Here is a 20,833-nt window from a genome sequence, read left to right on the forward strand (position 1 = left end):
TTTGTGTTTTGCAAATTTTGAAGAAACCTCAAAGCATTTCATCTGTTTTCCAGTAACCAGGGGTAGCCTGTTAATTATCCTGGTGATTCTGCCGTATGTCTAGTGGTCTCTCCATAAATTCCTGAATGTGTTTCGAGGTCCTCTTGCGTCAGTTGAAGTAGATGTGTTGTTAAGGTCTGGAAGCCAAATAGTTTTGGATGCTGACCTAGCTCGTCTCCTCTGTAGCTGCCACTGAATGTTATGGTATTTCACAGCCATCTAGACCGGCATTTATGTGGGAGTTACACTGTCTCTCTTTTCCTACATCCCACTGGGTGGTGTCCACCTTGGGTGACCACTGCTTACAAAGCAGTGAGAAAGCATCTGTGAAGTCTATTTGTAGTGGCTCTATTGTGTTCTCCCCAGGGCTCACCTCATTGTACTGAAATAGGATCCACTCAATGGGTTGAAAAATGCATCCCCCATCCCCCCCATATAACTTTAAGTTTTGAGATTGCTTTTGACTGTCGAGTCTGAGACGTGCACACCGGGAGTCAAGCAGGTCTGCAGCCTGCCTACTGAAATTTTCTTTCCATTTGTTTCCTAGATGCACCCACTGGGCCTGTGTAATAACAATGACGAAGAGGACTTGTATGAATATGGCTGGGTAGGAGTGGTGAAGCTGGAACAGCCAGAACTGGACCCGAAACCATGCCTCACTGTCCTCGGCAAGGTAAGCACCAGGCCCTCCGAATTGCTCCCGTTTTGATTGGTGTTCTCCACACCCTCATTTCCCCAATTCCTCAAATAGCCGGTTACGGAGAAGAGCCTTGCTGGCACAGCACTCTTTCCTGGCTGAAGTCATGTCTTGGAGCAGCCCCCCATGGTACCCAGAAGCTTGGACTCTGATGGCAGCTGCCAGCCTCAGAGTGGGCTCCACCCTGCCCACTGTGTGGCCTTGGGCAGGTCACTTCCCCTCGAGGAGTCTCAGTTTCTTCTCTGTGAACTGGGTTGATAATAGAGATTCACAATCCCTATCTTACACCCTTGGGGCCAGATATTTCAGAATTCTGAGATTTGAGGCATTTAGAAAGGTATTAAGATGCACATATTTTGTATTAAGGAACCCCCAGGAGATGTGGGGCCGTCCTCAGGAACCAGACACATGCATATTTGTGTAGCAAACTACATGGATATTCACATTAAGTGGGACAACTAAAATCTAAATAGCCCCGTGTTAGTTCAGGGCAGCTGTGCCTCCAAATGAGTTCAGGGCCATTAAGTTTCGCTGCCAAGTAAGTTCTGAAAAGACTTTGGGGTTGTAGAGCTTTTTTGGTTTCAGAATGGCAGACAGCAATTATGGTCCTGTATTAGACCTTACCTCATAGGATGGTTAGCAGGTGAGATGAGATACAAACGTCTAGCAGAGGAAGCTCTCCAGAAATGTTTACTGCCATTGGCTATTGTTATTCCGTTTAGAAGTACTAAAAAAAAAAACTTTCTTAGCCTCAAGGGTCAGCATTACCTCTGGCTGCAGTATAAGATAAAAGACAGAAATACACGTACTTTGGAAAACCATCTGTCAGTGATCTTAAAATATGACAGATAGCAACCTGTTTTTTTTTTTTTTAATTATTTATTTTTGGCTGCATTGGGTCTTCGTTGCCGCGCACAGGCTTTCTCTGGTTGCAGTGAGCGGGGGCTGCTCTTCGTTGTGGTGCGCGGTCTTCTCACTCTGGTTGCCTCTTTTGTTGCGGAGCACCGGCTCTAGGCGCGGGCTTCAGTAGTTGCAGCACGCGGGCTCAGTAGTTGTGGCACACGGGCTTAGTTGCTCTGCAACATGTGGGATCTTCCTGGACCAGGGCTTGAACCCGTGTCCCCTGCATTGGCAGGTGGATTCTTAACCACTGTGCCCCCAGGGAAGTCCCAACCACCTGTTTTAAACTGGATCATTTTGTTAAAGGGAAAGGTTTGGAGAAAGTTGTTAGAATTTTGGTTGGAGGAAAGATAGTATATCCTAAGGGTAGTGTTATTGCCTGGGTATTTTTTATATTCTCAGAAGCTGCTGTTCTAAGTATCATGGAGAGACAGCTGGGAGGAAAAAAGTCCTGGTTCTGACCTCTGGAGGAGATTCAGGCCAGAGAAGAGGTGGTTTTGATGTAGGGAGCCTTTCCCACAGTCAAAGCTGTCCCAGCCGGTGTCTCCTGAAAGGCTTTTGGCCCAGGAGACCCTCATGGATCTAATCTGTGATGTTTGTGTCCCACTTGTCTTCTGAGTAGCTTCCCACCACTTCTCAAGTTCCCCTGCCCTTTTATAGAAGGAGAAGAAAAAAAAAACAAGACAAAAACAAAAAACAAAAAACCACAGGGACTATTACCTGTTTGGTTTATAATTCCCAAAGTTCAATCAACGTGTTTTAGGCAGCCCAGGCCCCGATACTTCGTCATTTAAATAGTTGGCCAGAGCTGCCTAATGATGCTCAGAGAGCAGTGACCCCCTTGAGAATATGTTAGTGTTTTCCTAGGAGAAATGCCAGCTCCATCCAAAGATTAGGAACAGTGCTTTCCTTGTAGGTAGCACTCTCCTAATAGAATATTTTCTCCTGTACTTAAGCTGCTGCTACGCAGGGCTCAGCAGCTTGGCTTAATTTTGCTTTGCCCCAGTCCAGTGGGTCTCCACCTACGCGTCTGTCATGTCTGTAAATGGGTTGGAACAGGGCCCCTCGGGGACACCCCCTGTTCTCCCATGGCCTAGTGGTGTTGAAGTCCCTCAGGGAACCCAACTGCTCCTCCTCCGCCTGGGACAACCATATAGTGGTTTGACTTGAAGAGTTCTGTATGGTTTGGCCTGCCGGCCTGTGAAGCCAGAGGGAATAAAAAAACCCTCAACATATATTGCCTCATTAAGTATTTCTTGAGTTTATTCATTCACCAAGTGTTTATTGAATGCAGGGGCCCGGGAGCTAAGCACGTGGTTGTACCTGCTAAGAAGCAGCACCCTGCTCCATGTTTCTCCATGTTTGGAGAAACATGTTTCTGTTTGGAGAGGCTGTGGTGGTGGCCAGGCCGTATTTGCACGTGGTTAATTACTGAAATTTGGCTTAACACCTGAATAAAATCATTAACCAACCCGCTTGGGCCAGACGAAGCAAGACGGTTTAGCTTTTGCTTAAAACCTGGGTTGGTACAGGAGGAACAAAGAGTCAGGCATCTCTCCCTCTCCTTCCTCTTCCTCTTTCTCCCTCCCTCTCTTCTGCTCTCTCACCTTGTTCTTAAGTGCAGTTGTTTCCAGCTTCAATTTTATTAACTTCGCTAACTGTGTTTTCTTTCTTCCTGAGCCCCCAAGTGCAGTGGCAAGAGGCTAGGGTAGGAAGAGCAAAGTGGTCCTCATGGGCGGCCTGCTCGCCTGCAGACACACAGCATGGTTTTCTACCCTTTCTTTGCCCTTAGTGGTGAAGGCAAGAAGGAGGTGGGCAGCTAAGAGAAGCACAAAAGTAAGACGCTACAACCAAGTCCCCGTGGGGGTGGGGGAGGGACTCCTCCTCCGTGTAGATGTTGAGACTTGTTGAAAACCATAGACGGGGGGAGGATGCTGTCAGGCGTTTGGAGGAGCCTGGGGGAGAAGGGGGAGGGCCAGACGCAGACCCCTCTCCCTCCCCCATCACCTAACCCCCATCACCCACCTGCCCACAGAAAGTGCCATGGGGTGAAATGTTGAAAATAACAGAGGAATGTCCTAAATTAAGAAAACGTAAATGCCTCTCCAGGAGTTCAAATAAAGTTTCATTTTAAAAGGGAAAGACATAAACTCATCACCTCGGTTTATTACTGAGTGCTTTTGAACTCCTCAAAAAAGGAACACTATAAACTCATGAGAGAAAAATGATTTATGATCCCCTCCTTATGATCTTTTTGATTCTGGAGGAGTCAGGGCAGACAGTCGGATCAGCTAGGGGGGCAGAGTTGGGGTGGGGGTGAGCTCCCCCAGAACATAGCAGGCCAGGGCACCAGGCCAGGCCCTGGGCAAATCCCTTCCGCTTTCTGGGCCTTTCTTTTCCACTTCATGTGAAGAGGCTGTTCTGGGCTCCTTGATTGTCTAACGTTTTGAACTTCTGTATCATATTAAAAATCTCCCCTTGATATTCTAGTTTTCGGGGATTTCTAGGTGCAGCCTTGAAAGGCTCTGTTAACCTGTAACAGTTTACGTCCTCGGAGATTGAAACAGAAAAAAATAGACATTACTGAGCAGCTTGCTTTTGAAAGTAAGGGTCTTAAACCATCCCCAAAGTGCAGGAGTCTGTTTATGCCTCAGGCATTTTAACCCTTCAGTTCAAACTGTTTATTATTTAAGCATCTTACGGGATTGGTAAGACATTGGAAGGTCAACTTTAATAGCCGTGGTTCTTATGACTCTTCCACCTCATGGAGAGCCTTGTGGCAGGGAACACACAAGACGTGCTCAGATCTAACACAGCCCGCCCGGCCCAGATTCACCAAACGTGGAAGAAAACCAGCCTCCCTCCCTCACACCCCACGCTGGAGTGGACTCGTAGGGAGGGTTTTGAAGGGCAGGATGGACAACAGGCATGAAATTGGCTCTTGCCAGTCCTTAGGAGGAGAGCAGAAAGTTAGTAGAAAGACAAGAAAAACAAGGGATTTAGGTCAAAGAGATGCAGCTTTGGCTGAGTGACCTCGGGAAGGTCACTTCAGTTCTTGGGGCTCATGCTGCCCTTGTAACTGTGTTGGGGGTACTGCGAGGGGCCCTGAATACAGAGCCTGGCTCTCGGGGGACGCCGGCAAGAGTGTAAGAGCAGCCCTCGTGTGGTGGGTGCTCGCCGAATGCCGAGAGCTTTCCGAGCAGCGTCTCCTCTCGTTGTCAGGCCAACTCTGGGACCGTGTCCAGATTCCCATTTTACGATGAGGAGATCTCAACCTAACCTGAGATCCAAAGGCTCCCAATTGCTGAGCCGAAATCTGAGATCAGGACTGTCATGCCGCAGCATCAGCGCTGGTTTCTTCCTCCTGCCTCCTTTTGCCTTTGCCGGTTTTTCTAGATAAAAATCGGGTGCCTTTCAGTAGTCATTGGCTGGGCAAGGACCGTTGGTCGCATTGAATAGAAACCGTGCTTGAGCTGTGTTGAGCCGAAAGCGGAATCCGCTCTGGAAGCTCCTGAGTGTCGTCAGGGAGCCCGTGATGGGGGCGCTGCTGCTCCTCTGGAATCGCCAACAGCAGGGCTTAGGTCTTCTGGGAATCTGCATTATTCCCCACCCCCCCAACACCTCCTTGGTCGGGGACAGCACCCCAATATCCCTTGGCCTGTCACTCTTGGTTTCAAGTCTAAAGGATTCCAGAAAAGGGATTTAGTGGCCCATCTTGGATCAGGTGCTCACCTGTAGTCTGGTCAGCTGTGATCCGGGGCTGGGAGCACACTGCAACTGCCCAGCCGTGTGTGCGGCATGGGTGGAAGGTGTGCCTTCCAGAAGGAAGCTGGTGGGGACAGTGCTGGCCTACCGTCCCCAAGCAGCCCCCTCAGTCACCCAGTCACGTGTGCACTCACAAGCCGCTGGGCGGTGGCCTCAGTTTATCCCAGGTCGGTCAGAGAGGCGCCACTTGGAAGGGCCTGCTCTGGTTCCTGTGTGCTGGCAAGAGTCACTTCCTCTTGCCCTGAACCGAGGGCCAGTCCCTGGCACAGACGGTGGTTGTTGTGAGTGAGGAGAAGCACGTCCCCGGGGCCGGAGGGGTTGGGGCTATGAGGCGGGCGCGTAACCTCCAGGAAGAGGGCGGGAAGAACGGGAGCAAGTTCCTCAGGGGGGCGTTGAAAGTTGCTGGGGCAGGAAGAGGGTTTCAGATGCAGGAGTTTCATCTTCATCCCCCAGGAAGCTGGGAGCCACTGAAGGTTGTGGGGATGTTCATTGGGCAGTGTGTCTAGGCTGGTGGGAGAGGGGAGGGTCAGGGTACTCTGCTGGTGGGTGCTTCTGGAGCTGAATGGGCCCAGACGTCAAGTCTCTTGAACGCTTTGGTGAGGCTCTAGCCAGTGACGTTGCCAAGGACACCTCGCGTTCGCCTTCAGATTTCCTGGCTCTTCATCTTGCCTCTCCTGTTTCCACCTGTGGCAGCAGCCTGGCCGAGCGCACGGCAGGTGGACACTGCCGGGAACCGCCGTGCCTGTGAGGCGGGGAGCAGCTCGGCAGTCCTGGCTCTTCTGATGAGCAGTGCGCAACCCGGTGGCGGGTTGGGGGGTGGTCAGTGGAGAACTGAACCCTTGCGTTCACTCCACCGACCCACATCCAGCCCTCGGAGTGCCTAGGTAACTTCTTCAAAGAGAACAAAGACCTTAGTGACCAAAGTGACCGCAAGGCAGAAAACAGAATCAAAGGAATTTAATTTTTTCAGGATGGTTGGGAGGAGAGGGAACACATAATGGTTAAGACTGGGGTTTAGTCATCAAACTAACCTGAATTTAAACCCCAGTTCCAGCCCTTTAATCCATGTGACCTGGGATGGTCCCTGAACCCCTCTGCCCGTTTCCACCTCTGGAGACAGGAACCTCGAGGCACCTCAGGGAGAGAGTGTGTGTCAGGTTCACGCGTGGCTGGAAACACAAATTAGCAGCTCTTGGTGCCCATCCTCTCTCCCTCCCTCCCTCCCTCCCTTATTATCCTTCAGTTTCTTTCAGCACTCACAGTGCTGTTACTTAAGTAGTCAGATCCTTAGAGACAGAAAATAGAGTGGAGGTTGCCAGGGCTGCGGGAAGGGGAGAATGAGGAATTAGAGTTTAACAGGGCTGGAGTTTCAGGAGGAGGTGGAAAAGTTCTGGAGATGGGCGGTGGTGGAGGGAGCGGGGGGCTCGTCGTGCCCTTCTCGTTCAGGGTTTGGTCACAGATGGGTGTTTCCTACAGTATTGGGTCCCCCAGCCCTTAGGCCGAGCCCAGCCTAGCGCTCCTGAGAATGAGATTCCCCGCTCTGTCTCAAGAGCGATGGTGGGACTAAAATCTTAGAGTCTGACTTGAAAGGAAGGTGGTGGCTGACTGGAGCAGGGTCTCAGAGCAGCTGCCCCCGTCACAGGCATTGGACTCTTGAGGCAGGGAAGTGAGTGTGATATTTGCCACACACCTGAGCTCAGGGTACTGTGACTACCCGCAGCTCATTGCCGTGGTATCCTTGGGAGCACCTGTGCTTGGGACACTTACCTGTGTCACACCTTCCCAGAGCATGTTACCCGAGGCGTCTTATTGCAGCGGTTCTCAACTGGGGGCGTACATAGCATGTGTGCGCGCGCACGCGCGCACACACACACACACACACACACACACACACACACACACACTGCCCCAGGGGACATTTGGCAATATCTGGAGACATTTTTGGTTTTCAGACAAAAATATCCAGGAGAGGATGGGGGTGGGGCTGCTGCTCAACACCCTACACGGCACAGGCCAGCCCCCCCTACAACAAAGAACATTCTGGCCCCAATGTCAGTAGTGTCACCATTGAGAATCCCTGTCTTTCTGTGACACGTTTTCTCTCCCTAAGAAGACCTTAAATTCCACTTCCTCCTTCATCCTTTGCTTCTCTGCCCTGCTGGCCTCCAGTACAGAGACAGGTTCACGGTGTCCTGTGGTGTGTTCGTTGAAGTACACGATCAATGTTAGAGTGCGTTTGTGTTTCCACGTGAGGAGTGCAGGGAGCACAGTTTGCAACTATGCCGCGTGGCTTCACGATCTGGGCTCCCTGCAGTCCTCTGCGCTCCTCACTTTAGGCCAGTTAACCTCTCTTTGTCTTCGTTTCTCCATATTGCCCTCTGTAAAGATAGTTGTGACAATTAAAAAATGATGTGTGTAGAGTTCTCGGAGTGTGTGAATACTCAACAAATACCAATTTCCTCCCTTCTCTAAACATACTCCTGAGGTGAGGTGGGTTTCTGGTTGGAGAGGAAGTTTGGAAGGCTCTTCAGATTTATTTTAAGGAGTACTTGGGTAAATAACTCCCATATTTGGTTAAAAAGGAAAGCAAGAAAGGAACTTAGTGAAAGAAATCAGATCAGGAGGAAAAGATTGACATGATATGAATGGAAAAAGGAAAAACTCGGGGAATACCACTTTTCTTCTAAGGTCATGTGTCTGATTTGGAAGTCACAAACTTTTAATCTGATGCTTTTCTTCTATGCCTAAATCTTCCAAGAACCTCTTGGTTAAAAGGCTATATTAAGCCCAAGACTTTTTCTTAAACTAGGTCTGAGACATTTTCAGCTATAAAACGCTAACTGAAACCATTATTTGAAATCCTCTGAAAGACTTAAGGGAGTTTTGAAGATAGAGCGAGTGAATAGAACAAATAATGTTTCTGCCAACCCAAGGAGCACAGGCTGATGGCCATCTCCCCAGACTAGGGGAAGCCTGGCTCACAACACTCCTTCTGGCCATTGTCCCCTCTGATTGAGCCAGGCTCTCAATAGAGCAGGGGCCACAAATGAGGCTGTCCTAGGAGACTAGGACTGGTGTGACGGGCCAGCAGAAAGACCATCAAAAACAGCTGATGACCTTGTCGACTTTTGAGAGGCCATTTTGAATAATAAACGAAGTTAAAACCTAACATATTAAGTCATGATAATATGTATAGTACCAGTCCCAAGTCAGGTGACCTGAATCTCTCATACCTGGAGATAAGCCCCAAAGTCCCATCTGCTCAAGGTTCTCAGAGAGAGGGGTCTTGTACACACCTGGCTGTGTGCGTGAATTAACCCAAATAAGCAGCAGCGGGCTGCCCCTCGAGTGCGTTTCTGGCCACATCCAAGGGCATTTCAGATTTGGCGGGGGGCTGTCACGACAGTGACTGCACGTAACTGGTTAACGATCTACGTGGAGAACCTGTGCACGAGGTTTGACCAGCTCACAGTATAGGGCGCTTGAGCTGCACCTGTGCAGGAGGGCACCTGGGTGCCCAACCTGGGCAGAGAGACCCATTGGGTGAAGACGTGGAGGAACGGGAATACTGGCCAGATCTTGTCTGCTAACCTTGTTCACAAGACCTTCTCAGACTGCGGACAAAAGCCACTTCTTTGCCTCGTCCTCTGTCTTTTGTGTTTGTTCCCCTTACAGAAAGCACCATATTTCATTTGATAAAAGGTAGCATTCAGCTTTGGTGATCTTATTTTCCAAATCAGACCTCGGGCTGTGTGTTCTAATACTTTCTGTGCTGTTTTAAGTTCGAGGCAGTCTAAACAATTGGGATACTGAAATCCTTTAAATCCTGCATCATTTTTGCTAGTTATAAAAATAATAAGAAAAAATAATAATAATAATAATAAGAGTATCAACACATTACAGTAGTTCTATGCACTGCTGGATGCAATAAAATTCTAGTCAGCCTGAAGAACTTTGGCTGTTTCTTGGCATGTATAAAGCCCTTGGCCTTCACTATTACACCTTACCCGGTTGCTGATAGATGTGCACAAATGTATCAACTCTTAACTGAACCTCAGAGAAAAGAATGTGGAATATGCAAGGAACTTTTGTTACCTTGGCTTGCTCTTAATCAAATTTTAAAGTGTTTAGCTTCAAAAGCTTTCTTTTTCATCTATTTGTAAGCATAGTAGATTGGTGTTTTTTTTTTTTTAAAGGGAATGCTATTTATTTATTTATTTTATTATTTATGGCTGTGTTGGGTCTTCGTTTCTGTGCGAGGGCTTTCTCTAGTTGCGGCAAGCGGGGGCCACTCTTCATCGTGGTGCGCGGGCCTCTCGCTATCGCGGCCTCTCTTGTTGCGGAGCGCAGGTTCCAGATGCGCAGGCTCAGAAATTGTGGCTCACAGGCCTAGTTGCTCCGCGGCATGTGGGATCTTCCCAGACCAGGACTCGAGCCCGTGTCCCCTGCATTGGCAGGCAGACTCAACCACTGCGCCACCAGGGAAGCCCAGTAGATTGGTTTTTTAAGTGAGTTATTTTCTTAGTGTTTTTCCTTTTTTTAGAGTTTCAGTTGCTAGAATCTTAACATATTTTATAACCCCTAATTTTAAAGGTATACCCAAAATTTATAGCATTAACTTATTTTACTGTTTTTGTAACTAACAAATTTTCTGGTCCCTTTGTCTTTTTTTTTTTTTTTTAAGTGTGCAATTCTCATATTCCTAGTGTCAGGAACAGTGCCTGGTACATATAGTGGGCACTCGGTAGATATTTGTTGCATGAAACAATTAATTATGGAGAATTTAAAAGTAGAAGGAAAAAACCCAACTTTAATTTTGCTCCTTTAACACATGTACTGTCAATCTTGGTTTATTCCCTTCCAGTCTTCCAGGGAACCCGAGTCTGATTTTTAACGTAATTGTTATGAAGGTATGAACATCTGTTCTGCCTTTTCAAACTTAATAACATATGCTAGTCATTTTACCAGTTTGCTATTATCTTCGTAACCTATCATTTTATTGGTTGCATAACATGACAATAGAACATACCGTGATATAGTTGACCATTCCCCCAGGGTTCTGTAATTAGATTGCTTCTGTTTTATTTTTAATCCTTACAAAGAAACCAAACTGAAAGCTTTCTTTATGTAAGATGGGTTTTTGGGCGTTTTTTCCCTCTTTGAATTATTCTCTCATGGTAATATTCCAGGAGGAGATTATAGATCAAAGGATATGAACATTTTTTAAATGATTCTTGGTGCAGACAGTTACAAATTGCTTTTCAGGAAAGTTCCCTCAGTTTACCTTGCCACTAGTGAAGTAAGAGTGAACCATTTTCCACAGAAACAGTGCTAACATTGACTGTTATCGTTAATGTTTCTTTACTAGTTTGAAAGATAAAAATAGTACTTCATTGTTTTCATTCGCATTTCTTTGATTATTAGCAAGTATTAAGCGCCAAGCATTTTTCCATCTGCTAATTAAATTTCCTCTCTTGTGAATTGTCTATTCTGGTCCCTTGCTCGTTTATGGGTGGATCTTAATGTAGGGTTTTTTTTATAGCAATGCATTAATTCCTTGTCATTTTGGAACATTTTTAAACTGGCCCTTTTATTTACTAACTTTTTTTTTGTTTTAGCTGTCTTGGCATGCAGAAGTTTAAAAATTTTTACACAGTCATCACTCCTTCATGATTTCTTCTATTGCTTTTATAAACTTAATTATTTTCTTCCCTCCCTTGCAAGCTTAGAATCATTTTTGCCTTTTCTGCATTTTCTGTGATCACTGGTTTTAATATATTACACCTTTAAGTCACTCAATTTATTTTGATGTGTAATATCAGGGAGTGACTAAGTAGAGTCTCTCTCTTTCTCAAAGTTGTCATTGCCTTCATTTTATGTATCTTCCTCCTTTTAAAAATAATATATTCTGTTCTACTGAATTCTGTAACAGAATCACATCCTGTGTTACCTACTGTCAGGTTCTGTATCCCTTTTTGGGCCAATACCACACTGTTTTAATTTTTGTTGTTTTAGAACACAGTCCCAGAGTTAAGTGAAATATGCTTGCGAACACATTTAAAAGAATTAATCCATCGGTAAATCAACAAAGGAAATGCCTGTTTGTGGTATTCTTTAGAGCAGGGAATCCTAGTTAATCCTCATCCTCTCCCACTTAGTGAGTATATCATAACCCTGCCCCAACTCTGTCAGCATGGGGAGCTGCTTTCAGAATCTGTTCATTATTGTAAATGCCATATTCAAGTTTCACTCCATTCCAGCACGCACACAAAATTTTTATTAGGAGGTGTATACTGTGGTTAAAACCAACTACTAAGCCTATTTCAACTTTCAGTTACCCAAGATTGTTTCACCACCAAAACTTTTCTACCCATTTCTGTTCAAGAAATAGATGATTGGACTCTATACAGAAATAGAACAGAAATGACTGATCAGATTGTTCCCACATGAAGGCTTCTTTTTTTCTAAGTGTCCAGTGGTTTTTAGTATATTCATAGAATTGTGCAACTACCACCCACAATCAATTTTAGTATTTTCATGTTCTTTATATATTATAGATTCAAGTCCCTTATCAGATGTCTGAACATTTCCATCAACCCAAAAAGAAACCCCTTACCACTGAGCCGTCATCTCCCTTCCATACTGGACATTCCGTATAAATGGAATCATGCAGAACGTGGTCTTTTGTATCTGTTTCCTTTTGTTTACCATTATGCTTTCAGGGTTCATCCGTGTTGCAGCAAGCAACAGTACATCGTTTCTTCTTATTGCCAAATAATAGTTCATTGTGTGTTTACTGCTTGTTTATCAGTTGATGGACATTTTGGTTACTAAGAATGATCTGTGAACATTTGTGTACATGATTTCTTTTTTAAGATTTCTTTTTTATTTATTTATTTTAGGCTGCATCAGGTCTTAGTTGCAGCATGCGGGACATTTGTGGCAGCATGCGGGACATTCGTTGAGGTGCGCGGGCTCTTCATGGTGGCGCACGGGCTTCTCTCTAGTTGTGGCATGTGGGTTTTCTCTTCTCTAGTTGTGGCGCGTGGGCTCCAGGGCACATGGGCTCTGTAGTTGTGGCGTGTGGGCTCTCTGGTTGAGGTTCACGAGCTCAGTAGTTGTGGTGTGCGGGCTTAGTTGCTCCATGGCATGTGGGATCCTAGTTCCCTGACCAGGGATCGAACCCGTTTCCCCTGCATCGTAAGGTGGATTCTTTACCACCGGACCACCAGGGAAGTCCCTGTGTACATGATTTTGTGTAGGTATAGGTTTTCATTTCTCTTGGGTAAATAACTAAGAGTGGAATTGCTAGGTCATATGGTAACTGTTTAACCTTTGAAGAACTGCCAGACTGTTTTCCAAAGTGGCCACACATTCTACATTACCGCCAGCAGTGTATGATTTCTCCACATTCTAGCCAACACTTGTTATTATCTGTCTTTTTGATTACAGCCATCCTAGTGGGTATGAAGTGGTATCTCATTGTGGTTTTGATTTGCATTTCCCTGATGGCTAATGATGTTGAACATCTTTTCCATGTGCTTATTGAAGGGTTGTATATCTTCTTTGGAGAAATATCTCTTCAGATCCTTTGCCCATTTTTTAATTGGTAATTTATCTCTTTATTATTGAGTTATAAGTGTTCTTTATGTATCCTAGATACATGTCCCTTATCAGACACATGATTTGCAAATATTTTCTCCTATTCTGTGGGGTTTCTTTCACTTTGTTGATAGTGTCCTTTGAAGCATAAAAGTTTAAATTTCAGCAAAGTTCAGTTGATCTAATTTCTTTTGGTGTCATGCCTAAGAAACCATTGGAAAACTCATTCTTTTTTTTTTAATTTTATTGAAGTATAGTTGATTTACAATGTATCAATTTCTGTTGTACAGCAAAGTGATTGAGTTATACATATATATATATATTCTTTTTCATATTCTTTTCCATTGTGGTGTATTACAGGATGGAAAGCTCATTCTTTCACTGAGACCCACTAGTCATCCTTAGTGTGGTATTTTACATGGTCGTATATTTAAGGCCCTTCTGGGATTTGTAATAAAGAATTTATTCTCTTTCCCTCCAGAAGCTTAAAGCTAACAGAGGGCCAGGAAGCACTGGTCTCTCTTCGTCGCCAGTCCTTGTCTTGAGCTGCCCTCCAGATCCCTTGATTTCACCGGGGTCATCTGAGCCACTACAGTCTCCACGTATCCTATGGCAGGTGGCTGGTCCAGCACAGGGCATGCAGTGGTCAAGACTCCTTCAGTTCCAGCTCAGTAGCTGAATGGCTGGGTTAAATATATGGAAAGGCAGCAGAGCTACTGCCCAGCCTTCTCCTTTTTTTAGCTAATGATGGTTCTGGAAGAGACTGGCCTGCTACTTCCTAGCATCCCAGCAAACGACCATGAATGTGGGTACTCCTGCTGACCAGACTTAGGGACCCGATTTCTGTAGGGTTTAAGGTTATATTCTGTCAGGTTTAAGTAGGGGAGACAAGACAGTCTACCAAAATAAAGGGAAAAGAAAAGCCAATTTTGAAATGCTACAGAAAGAACGTAGGCGAGTGACAGCTGTCAGTAAGGCTCCCACCTCCGCTGTGCTATTAGTGCCTTTGAAAAGACAATAGCTCAAAGGTCCCATTTTAGAACACTCAAGATCTTGAAATGTTTCCAAAATAATTTTTCTCTCAAAGGTTTACTGATGAGCACCAGACTGTGAAAATAATTCCCCCTAACTGATGGCCACGCCCCTGTTCTCAGAAGAGGGTGTAGCTACAGTCTTCAGGGTTGAGGGTCATCGACCAGGATGCTGTGCTCCTAAGAGCACACCAACAGGCAGTGCAGGGACCTTCCGTTGAGTTCTAGCTGTAACCCACAGCCTGTCTGGAAGGCCTGACTTCAGGGGAGCTGGTGGTGCAGTGACTTCATGCCTGCTAGACCTGAGACTTTTCCGAAGTTCTTTCTCATGAGGCCAGAAGCACCGAGAAAAGGGGAAAAAAGTTCTTGTAGTTATTTCTGTGTCATTTATAGCATCTGAAATTCATCTAAGACCCTGCAAATACTGTTTGTTGTTCAAGCACCCCATTTTTCCTGTTATATAGTCTTGAGTTCCTCTGCTCATATCACAGTGCAGTTAGCCTTTATATCATGATTATGTTAAGATGGATAGATCGATTGATCGATAGATAGGAGACTGGATGCAATTGGCTACCACACAGAATGTTTACTTGACATGGAAATGGACTCTTCCCTAAAGGTCAAAGTAGAATCAGTTTGTTTTGCAAAAGGATTACTTGTAGAATTGCTTTCAGCTATCCACACTGCCCTGCAAACGAACCCCACCCCACCACCAAAAAAAAAGACAAATGCAGTATACACCCATCTCTTAAGCATTGTATTATGTTAAGAAGGTGGTATTCTATAAAGCTGCATCTCTTACCAGGCCCCCACCCTCTTTATCCCCCTCTGCTATTGTCATCTCTGCTTAGGTTGGGTTCTCTTCTATGAATGAGAGAAAATAAGAAAATTGCCTGTTTTAGGCAATGCAGGTGTGTTTCAGAGATTTAGAGTTAAGAAGTCAAGTAAATATTTTGGCAGCCCAACAAAGGTAAGCAAGGGAGAACGCACCTCATGGGCTTTTCAAATTGCAGGCCTGTCCAAACACTGCCTTCCTCAAGAGCTGCTGGTCAGGGCCAAAGCCTCCCCTGCTCGGTGGTGGCGACAAGGCCTGGCCGAGAAGTGGGCTCGCTTCTCTCACTGACCCTGGCCCTGTGCCCAGTAGGACGCTGTTGGACTTTGATCCATCTGACCCGAGAGGAAAGATACTTATCAGTAAGGGAGAGATCTTTCCTCCTTAACAGATTCTAATCACATAGCTTCCTCTTCCTTGCTGAAAAAATCCCGGATAGCTTTTTCTCCCCTTTTAAATTGGAACGCTGAAGAGACGGGGCATAGCATCTCAGATAACTTTTTCGGTGTAACTTCATCCATCTCGAGGGTTAGGAGGTGGACAGCTATAAAAGAGGACCCGGAAGTAGCATGTCTCAGGGGGGCTGGGCATCCAGGTGCACCCCAAGTGCATCAGTCTAGGTGGCTTCTGGGTCTCCTGGTTTAAGAGCAGAGACATCCCAGAAGGAGGTTGCTCTGACCTGCTAGTGGCATGTCTCCTCCATTCAAGCTGTGCTTTGTGTCTCTTCTAACAGAACGGCAGACGTGAAAACTCCCTCTCTTCCTTGCCCTCCCCCAGTGGCTTCCACTGGATCACCTTGGCAGGGCCTCATCCGAAGAGGGCGGGAGAGCTGGCGGGAGGAGGGTGGTAGCTGCACCAGCGGCCCCTTTGATCACCTCCCTCCCGGTTCCAGGCCCCGCTGCCAGCAGGCCAGCCAAAGGCCCGGCTCTACTGATCTGATGAGGTGCTGAATAGGACCCGAGGGGCAGTGACGGGAGCGAGAAGAAAGCCTCGGGAATGAAAAGGAAACCCTGTGAACCTGCTTGGCTTCACTGGCCAGATTTTCCTACCAGGGAGCCGCTCAGTTCCTGCCAGCCCAGCCGCCTGCCCCTCACCCCAGCCCCTCCTGTCTGCTTTTCAGACCCAGTGTGTGTTTTGTGTTTGAATCATGGCTGCTCTCCCTGGTTCTCAGGCTGGGAACCCACTGCGCCTGTTTCCATGGTCACTGGGAAGCGCTCAGCGCCATGTGCTTCAAAGGGAACCTTTCCCCTCCCGGCGCTTGAGCTGCCCGCCCCAGGCGGCCACACAATAAGCAGCTCCTCCGAGCCAGGCCTCTGACCCTCGCTTGCCAGGAGGAAAACCTTGCCTCTGCCTAGTGAGGCTGTGCAGCCTCGCAGAAATACCCTCAGCAGAGCGTGTGGATGTGCACAGGGCAGGCGAGTGCACGTGCACACCCGTCTCACGTGCCCCTGCTAGATTTGGATGGGATGTAGAGATTACAGGTGGTGAGCTTTTGGGAGCCTTTCTGAAGTTGAAGGAAAGAACAAAGCCTAAGCCCCTTATAACTGGAAGAGAGGTGGCCTCGTTGGGGGTAGGAGAGGGGAAGGAAGAGGAGGCTTGGACTGAGGAAGGTCGTGGGACTGGCCGGCCATGTGGGACTTTCTCCGTTAGCCTTTGGGGTCAGCAGAGAATGGAGTCAAGGCAGGTGGCACTGGCTTCCTGTCCCCAGAGCCAGGGTGAGGGGGTATCTGCTCACTCCCCCAGGACCACGGATGCCGGAGCAGTCACCCTACCCCCCACCTCCAGGTTTGACTTTCATCTTTGCTTGTTTGTTGAATAATGCAGAGGAGTGGAGCCTCTCACGTTGTTTGGAGAGACAGAATCAATGTTAACCATCTGGGAGGGCTGCTGTACAGTGATGCTGGAAGTAAAATGTGAATGTCCTCTGAGAGCTCACCTTTCAAATGTCAAGCCTGCCCCCCTCGCTTGGAGCCCAAGATGTTAATTTCTGCCTTGAGCTTCCTGAGCATGTGTGGGAAATTGGATGTTTCTCCAGCTGTTAATTTGCTACCTATCTTTACCTTTTGTAATATTTTGATCGTACCTCCTCTTTTTCTCTTGCTCATTTGCCCCTTCTATAAAAACTGTATCTCTTTCCTTTTTACAAAACTATCTGAAATGGTACTTCTCTCGTTTGCACGCTCAGATGATGAGGAAGGACATGCACGGATGGCACAAGTTCTGTGTATTAAAAAATGTCATCATCACCATGTCCTGTTTGGTGGGCAGAGTACATGCTCCAAATTGTATTCTTACTAGTGGGAGTTGGAGACTTTGAGCTGTTCAGAGTCTGGCCCGTGGCCATGCGGTCCAGGGATAGCTGTTCACCCGAGTGTATGCTCCTGGAGGTGATGGCTTCCCTCATCCCAGGTTCTGAGCCAACTCTCTCGAGATTCTTTATCTACCTCGACATGCAGAAATTAATGGTGGTGTGATTTACTTTGGCCCTTTTAGGTGTCAGGCACGTGTCTTGAAGAAACTAGGAAAGAGAGGTTAGGGTTCTTGATTGATTTGAACCTTTTGGGTTTTCTGTCTTTCCTTTCTCCCCAGTGTCAGGCCTAACTTGGGCGTAGTACTTCAAGGCTGAATGAATGAGCACCGTTTTCTTTCTGTGTGTTCTCAGTACAGAACTAAATGGGATGGGCGTGGGATGGCAGGTGGAGAGTGCATTGGTGATGGCTCTTGACTTGAATTTCGCAGTTCTTCAGAAGAAGGTTATTGGTTTTTCACCAGTTATGCTAACGACTATCCTTGTTGGCAGCTTTAATAGAAGGATTAGGAGAATTGCATGTCTCTCACCACTCGAAATTGATTCTCCAATTCAGTTCTGTTGTTTGTCCAAGTTCTGTGGCTGTGATAGTATAGGGAGCCAATTAATCTTTTTTGTTACCAAAAAGGTTTATTCAGTTATTGGGCCAGGGTTTGTCATTTAAGGTGTGGATGTGTACAGGATGTTAAATTTACCTGATGGCTCAGAACTACAGCTTCCCACATAACTCCTTTGCCCTGGTTGCCATGGTCCCTTGATCTACAGAGGTAGCTTCGGGGTGTCCACAGGGCTCCAGCCACCCTCTGGGCACTACAAGGCCATCATGGGGAGAAAATCAGGATGGACTCCTTCAGATCTTTGCTTATACATTGCTTTCTCTTAAAAGTCTTTCTGGGTTCGTGGTGTGTTAGCAAGGGAAGGCTTCACAAAAGAGGTGAAACTGAACTTTCAAGAATGGGTTTGGGGTAAGAAAGGGATGCAGGAGGAAACGCCAGGAGTGGGGCCAGCAGGAGTAGCAATAACCCTTGGTGTGTCCCAGGGTGGGTCAGAAAGAGCGACTTGACCCAGCCGCGTGGTTTAAGTAGACAGGAGATCCCCTTGGTAGGGAAGGCATTTCCAGGGAGTGTGTCAAGAGGTATGCAAAAGAGGAACACACAGTGGAGGGGAGGGGCACCTGGTCCCAGCAGAGGGAACCAGGATGTGATTAGGCCTAGAAATAGATTCCCAATTTGGACATTTCTATGATGTTGCTGTAAATTGCTATTCTGTGGCAATTTAAGTAAAAGAGAGGAATAAAACAACGTATCAGAGGCCTTAAAATGTAAAATCCCAGAGAAGTTTTACATGATTAAACTGAAGTGGTACTTGGTAGAACTTGCCCGGCCAACGTAAAACACAAACAGGGCTCTAATTTCCCTTCCCTGTGGCGCTAATTCTTTTTACCCTGAATCTTCTCTCTCTCTCTCTAAATTGTGGTTCAATATATACATAACATAAAGTTACCATTTTAGGCATTTTCAAGCGTACAATTCTGTGGCATTAAGTGCATTCACATTTTGTGCCACCATCACCACCATCCATCTCCAGAACTTTCTCATTTTCTACAGTTGAAACTCCGTACCCGTTAAATACTAACTCCGCGTTCATCCCTCTCCCCAGCCCCTGGCAGCCACCATTCTACTTTCTGTCTCTATGAATTTGACTACTCCAGGTGCCTCATGTAAGTGGAACCATATAATATTTGTCCTTTTATATGCTTTTTACTTAGCATAATGTCTTTAAGGTTCATCCATGCTGTAGCACGTATCAGAATTTCCTTCCTTTTTATGGTTGAGTAATATCCCACTGTATGTATACACCATGTCTGTTTATGCATTCATCCCTCGATGGACATTTGGGTTGTTTCCATCTTTTGGGTATTGTGAATAATGTTACTATGAACACATATACAAATGTCTCGTTAAGACCCTACTTTTTGTTCTTTTGGGTATATACCCAGAAGTGGAATTGCTGGGTCATATGGTAATTCCATTTTCTACAACAGTTGCACCATTTTGCATTCCCACCAGTAATGTACAAGGGTTCAATTTCTCCACATCCTATCAACACTTCCTGTTTTCTGTTTTGTTTTGTAGAATAGTCATCTTAAGAGGTGTGAGGTGGTTTTTCACTGTGATTTTGACTTGCATTTTCCTAATGATTAGTGATGCTGAGCATCTTTTCATGTGCTTATTGGCTATTTGTATATCTGCTTTGGAGAAGGACTATTCAAGTCCTTTGCCCATTTTTTTTTTTTTTTTTTTTTATAATTCTGTTTGGGGATTTGGGTGTTGTTTTTTTTTTTTTTTTAATCTTTTATTTATTATTTATTTTTGGCTGTGTTGGGTCTTCGTTTCTGTGCGAGGGCCTTCTCCAGTTGTGGCAAGCGGGGGCCACTCCTCATCGCGGTGCGCGGGCCTCTCACTGTCGCGGCCTCTCTTGTTGCGGAGCACAGGCTCCAGACGCGCAGGCTCAGCAGTTGTGGCTCACGGGCCCAGTTGCTCCGCGGCACGCGGGATCCTCCCAGACCAGGGCTCGAACCCGTGTCCCCTGCATTAGCAGGCAGATTCTCAACCACTGCGCCACCAGGGAAGCCCTGCCCATTTTTTAATTGAATTGAAATCCAGATTCTCCAGTTTTTTTTTCCTTTTGTGGCCTGCGCTTTTGGTGTCTCTTCTCTCTCTTTTGCACTTGCTCCTTAATTCATCATCAGCTAACATTTTCTTACACATAGAAAGTTATACAAGCATATCTCACTACTTGGTCTTGGTTTAGAATTTACTGTTGTCCTGAGAATTCCAGAAAGGAAGAGAAATTTTGCTTCCTGGGCCAGGCTCTCGGGGACTCGATATGTTGGAAGATGTGCTGTTGTGGATACAAAGAATGATACGGAACTGCACAGAAGGTTCCAAGGCTGTTCCTAGGCTGGCCACAGGGGTCCAGCAAGCTGGCTACACTATTCTGTGGTTGACCCCTTGCAAGTGGGGAGCTCCTGTCCGCCTCCGTGGCCAGCTGCCACCAGCCCCATGGTGTGAATGGCGAGGAAGTGGGGGCTGGCGGCTGGCCGGGCTCCAGGATGCAGCCTTTGCTGGCGGAGAACCAAGGCGGAGGGGGAAAACACTCTTGTGTATGAGAGAAGTAGTGCCAGTTCCAAAACCTATAATTCCCAAGTTTAGAAAAGAAAAAAAGATTTTTCAACCAAACTGTGCTTTTATCTTTGGATTCTGAATGGGAGATTGTTCACACAGCTAAGCTGGCTGCAGAAGCCAGGCCAGTTAAAACAATATGCAGGCAGCTCTCCTCCAAGTAACCAGAAACTGTTGGCTCAAAGGACCCTGAACCGAGGAACCAACCTGCTGGGAGACGTTTTCCAAGTAACTCCAAGCAACGGCCTGAATGTAAATTCTCCTGCTGGGGAATGGCACTTTGGCAAATGAAGACCCTAATTAGAGATGGAAGGGTTTCTATTTTGTTTTTCTTTAATCCTTACCCTGGGGCCTTTGCAGGGCCGCCATGTCTCTGCTTGTGTGCAAAGAAATTTCCAGCTTCTCTTTGTAACAAGATCCTCTTTTGGGAAAGAAGCAACAAGCTGACAATGTGGGCCCACCGCAGCCAGGGGA

General features: G+C 46.5%; 1 protein-coding gene across 1 annotated transcript in view; it reads left to right on the forward strand.

Moving 5' to 3' along the window:
- ZNRF3 (zinc and ring finger 3) overlaps positions 1-20,833 on the forward strand; it is a 146,367-nt gene that overhangs the window by 90,488 nt on the left and 35,046 nt on the right. The window contains exon 2 of the mRNA XM_057526534.1: positions 587-712. Within this exon, the coding sequence (XP_057382517.1) occupies positions 587-712 (126 nt within the window). The remainder of the gene's footprint in view (positions 1-586; positions 713-20,833) is intronic.

Source organism: Balaenoptera acutorostrata, chromosome 13 (assembly GCF_949987535.1).
Source record: "Balaenoptera acutorostrata chromosome 13, mBalAcu1.1, whole genome shotgun sequence".
NCBI classification, from domain to species: domain Eukaryota; kingdom Metazoa; phylum Chordata; class Mammalia; order Artiodactyla; family Balaenopteridae; genus Balaenoptera; species Balaenoptera acutorostrata.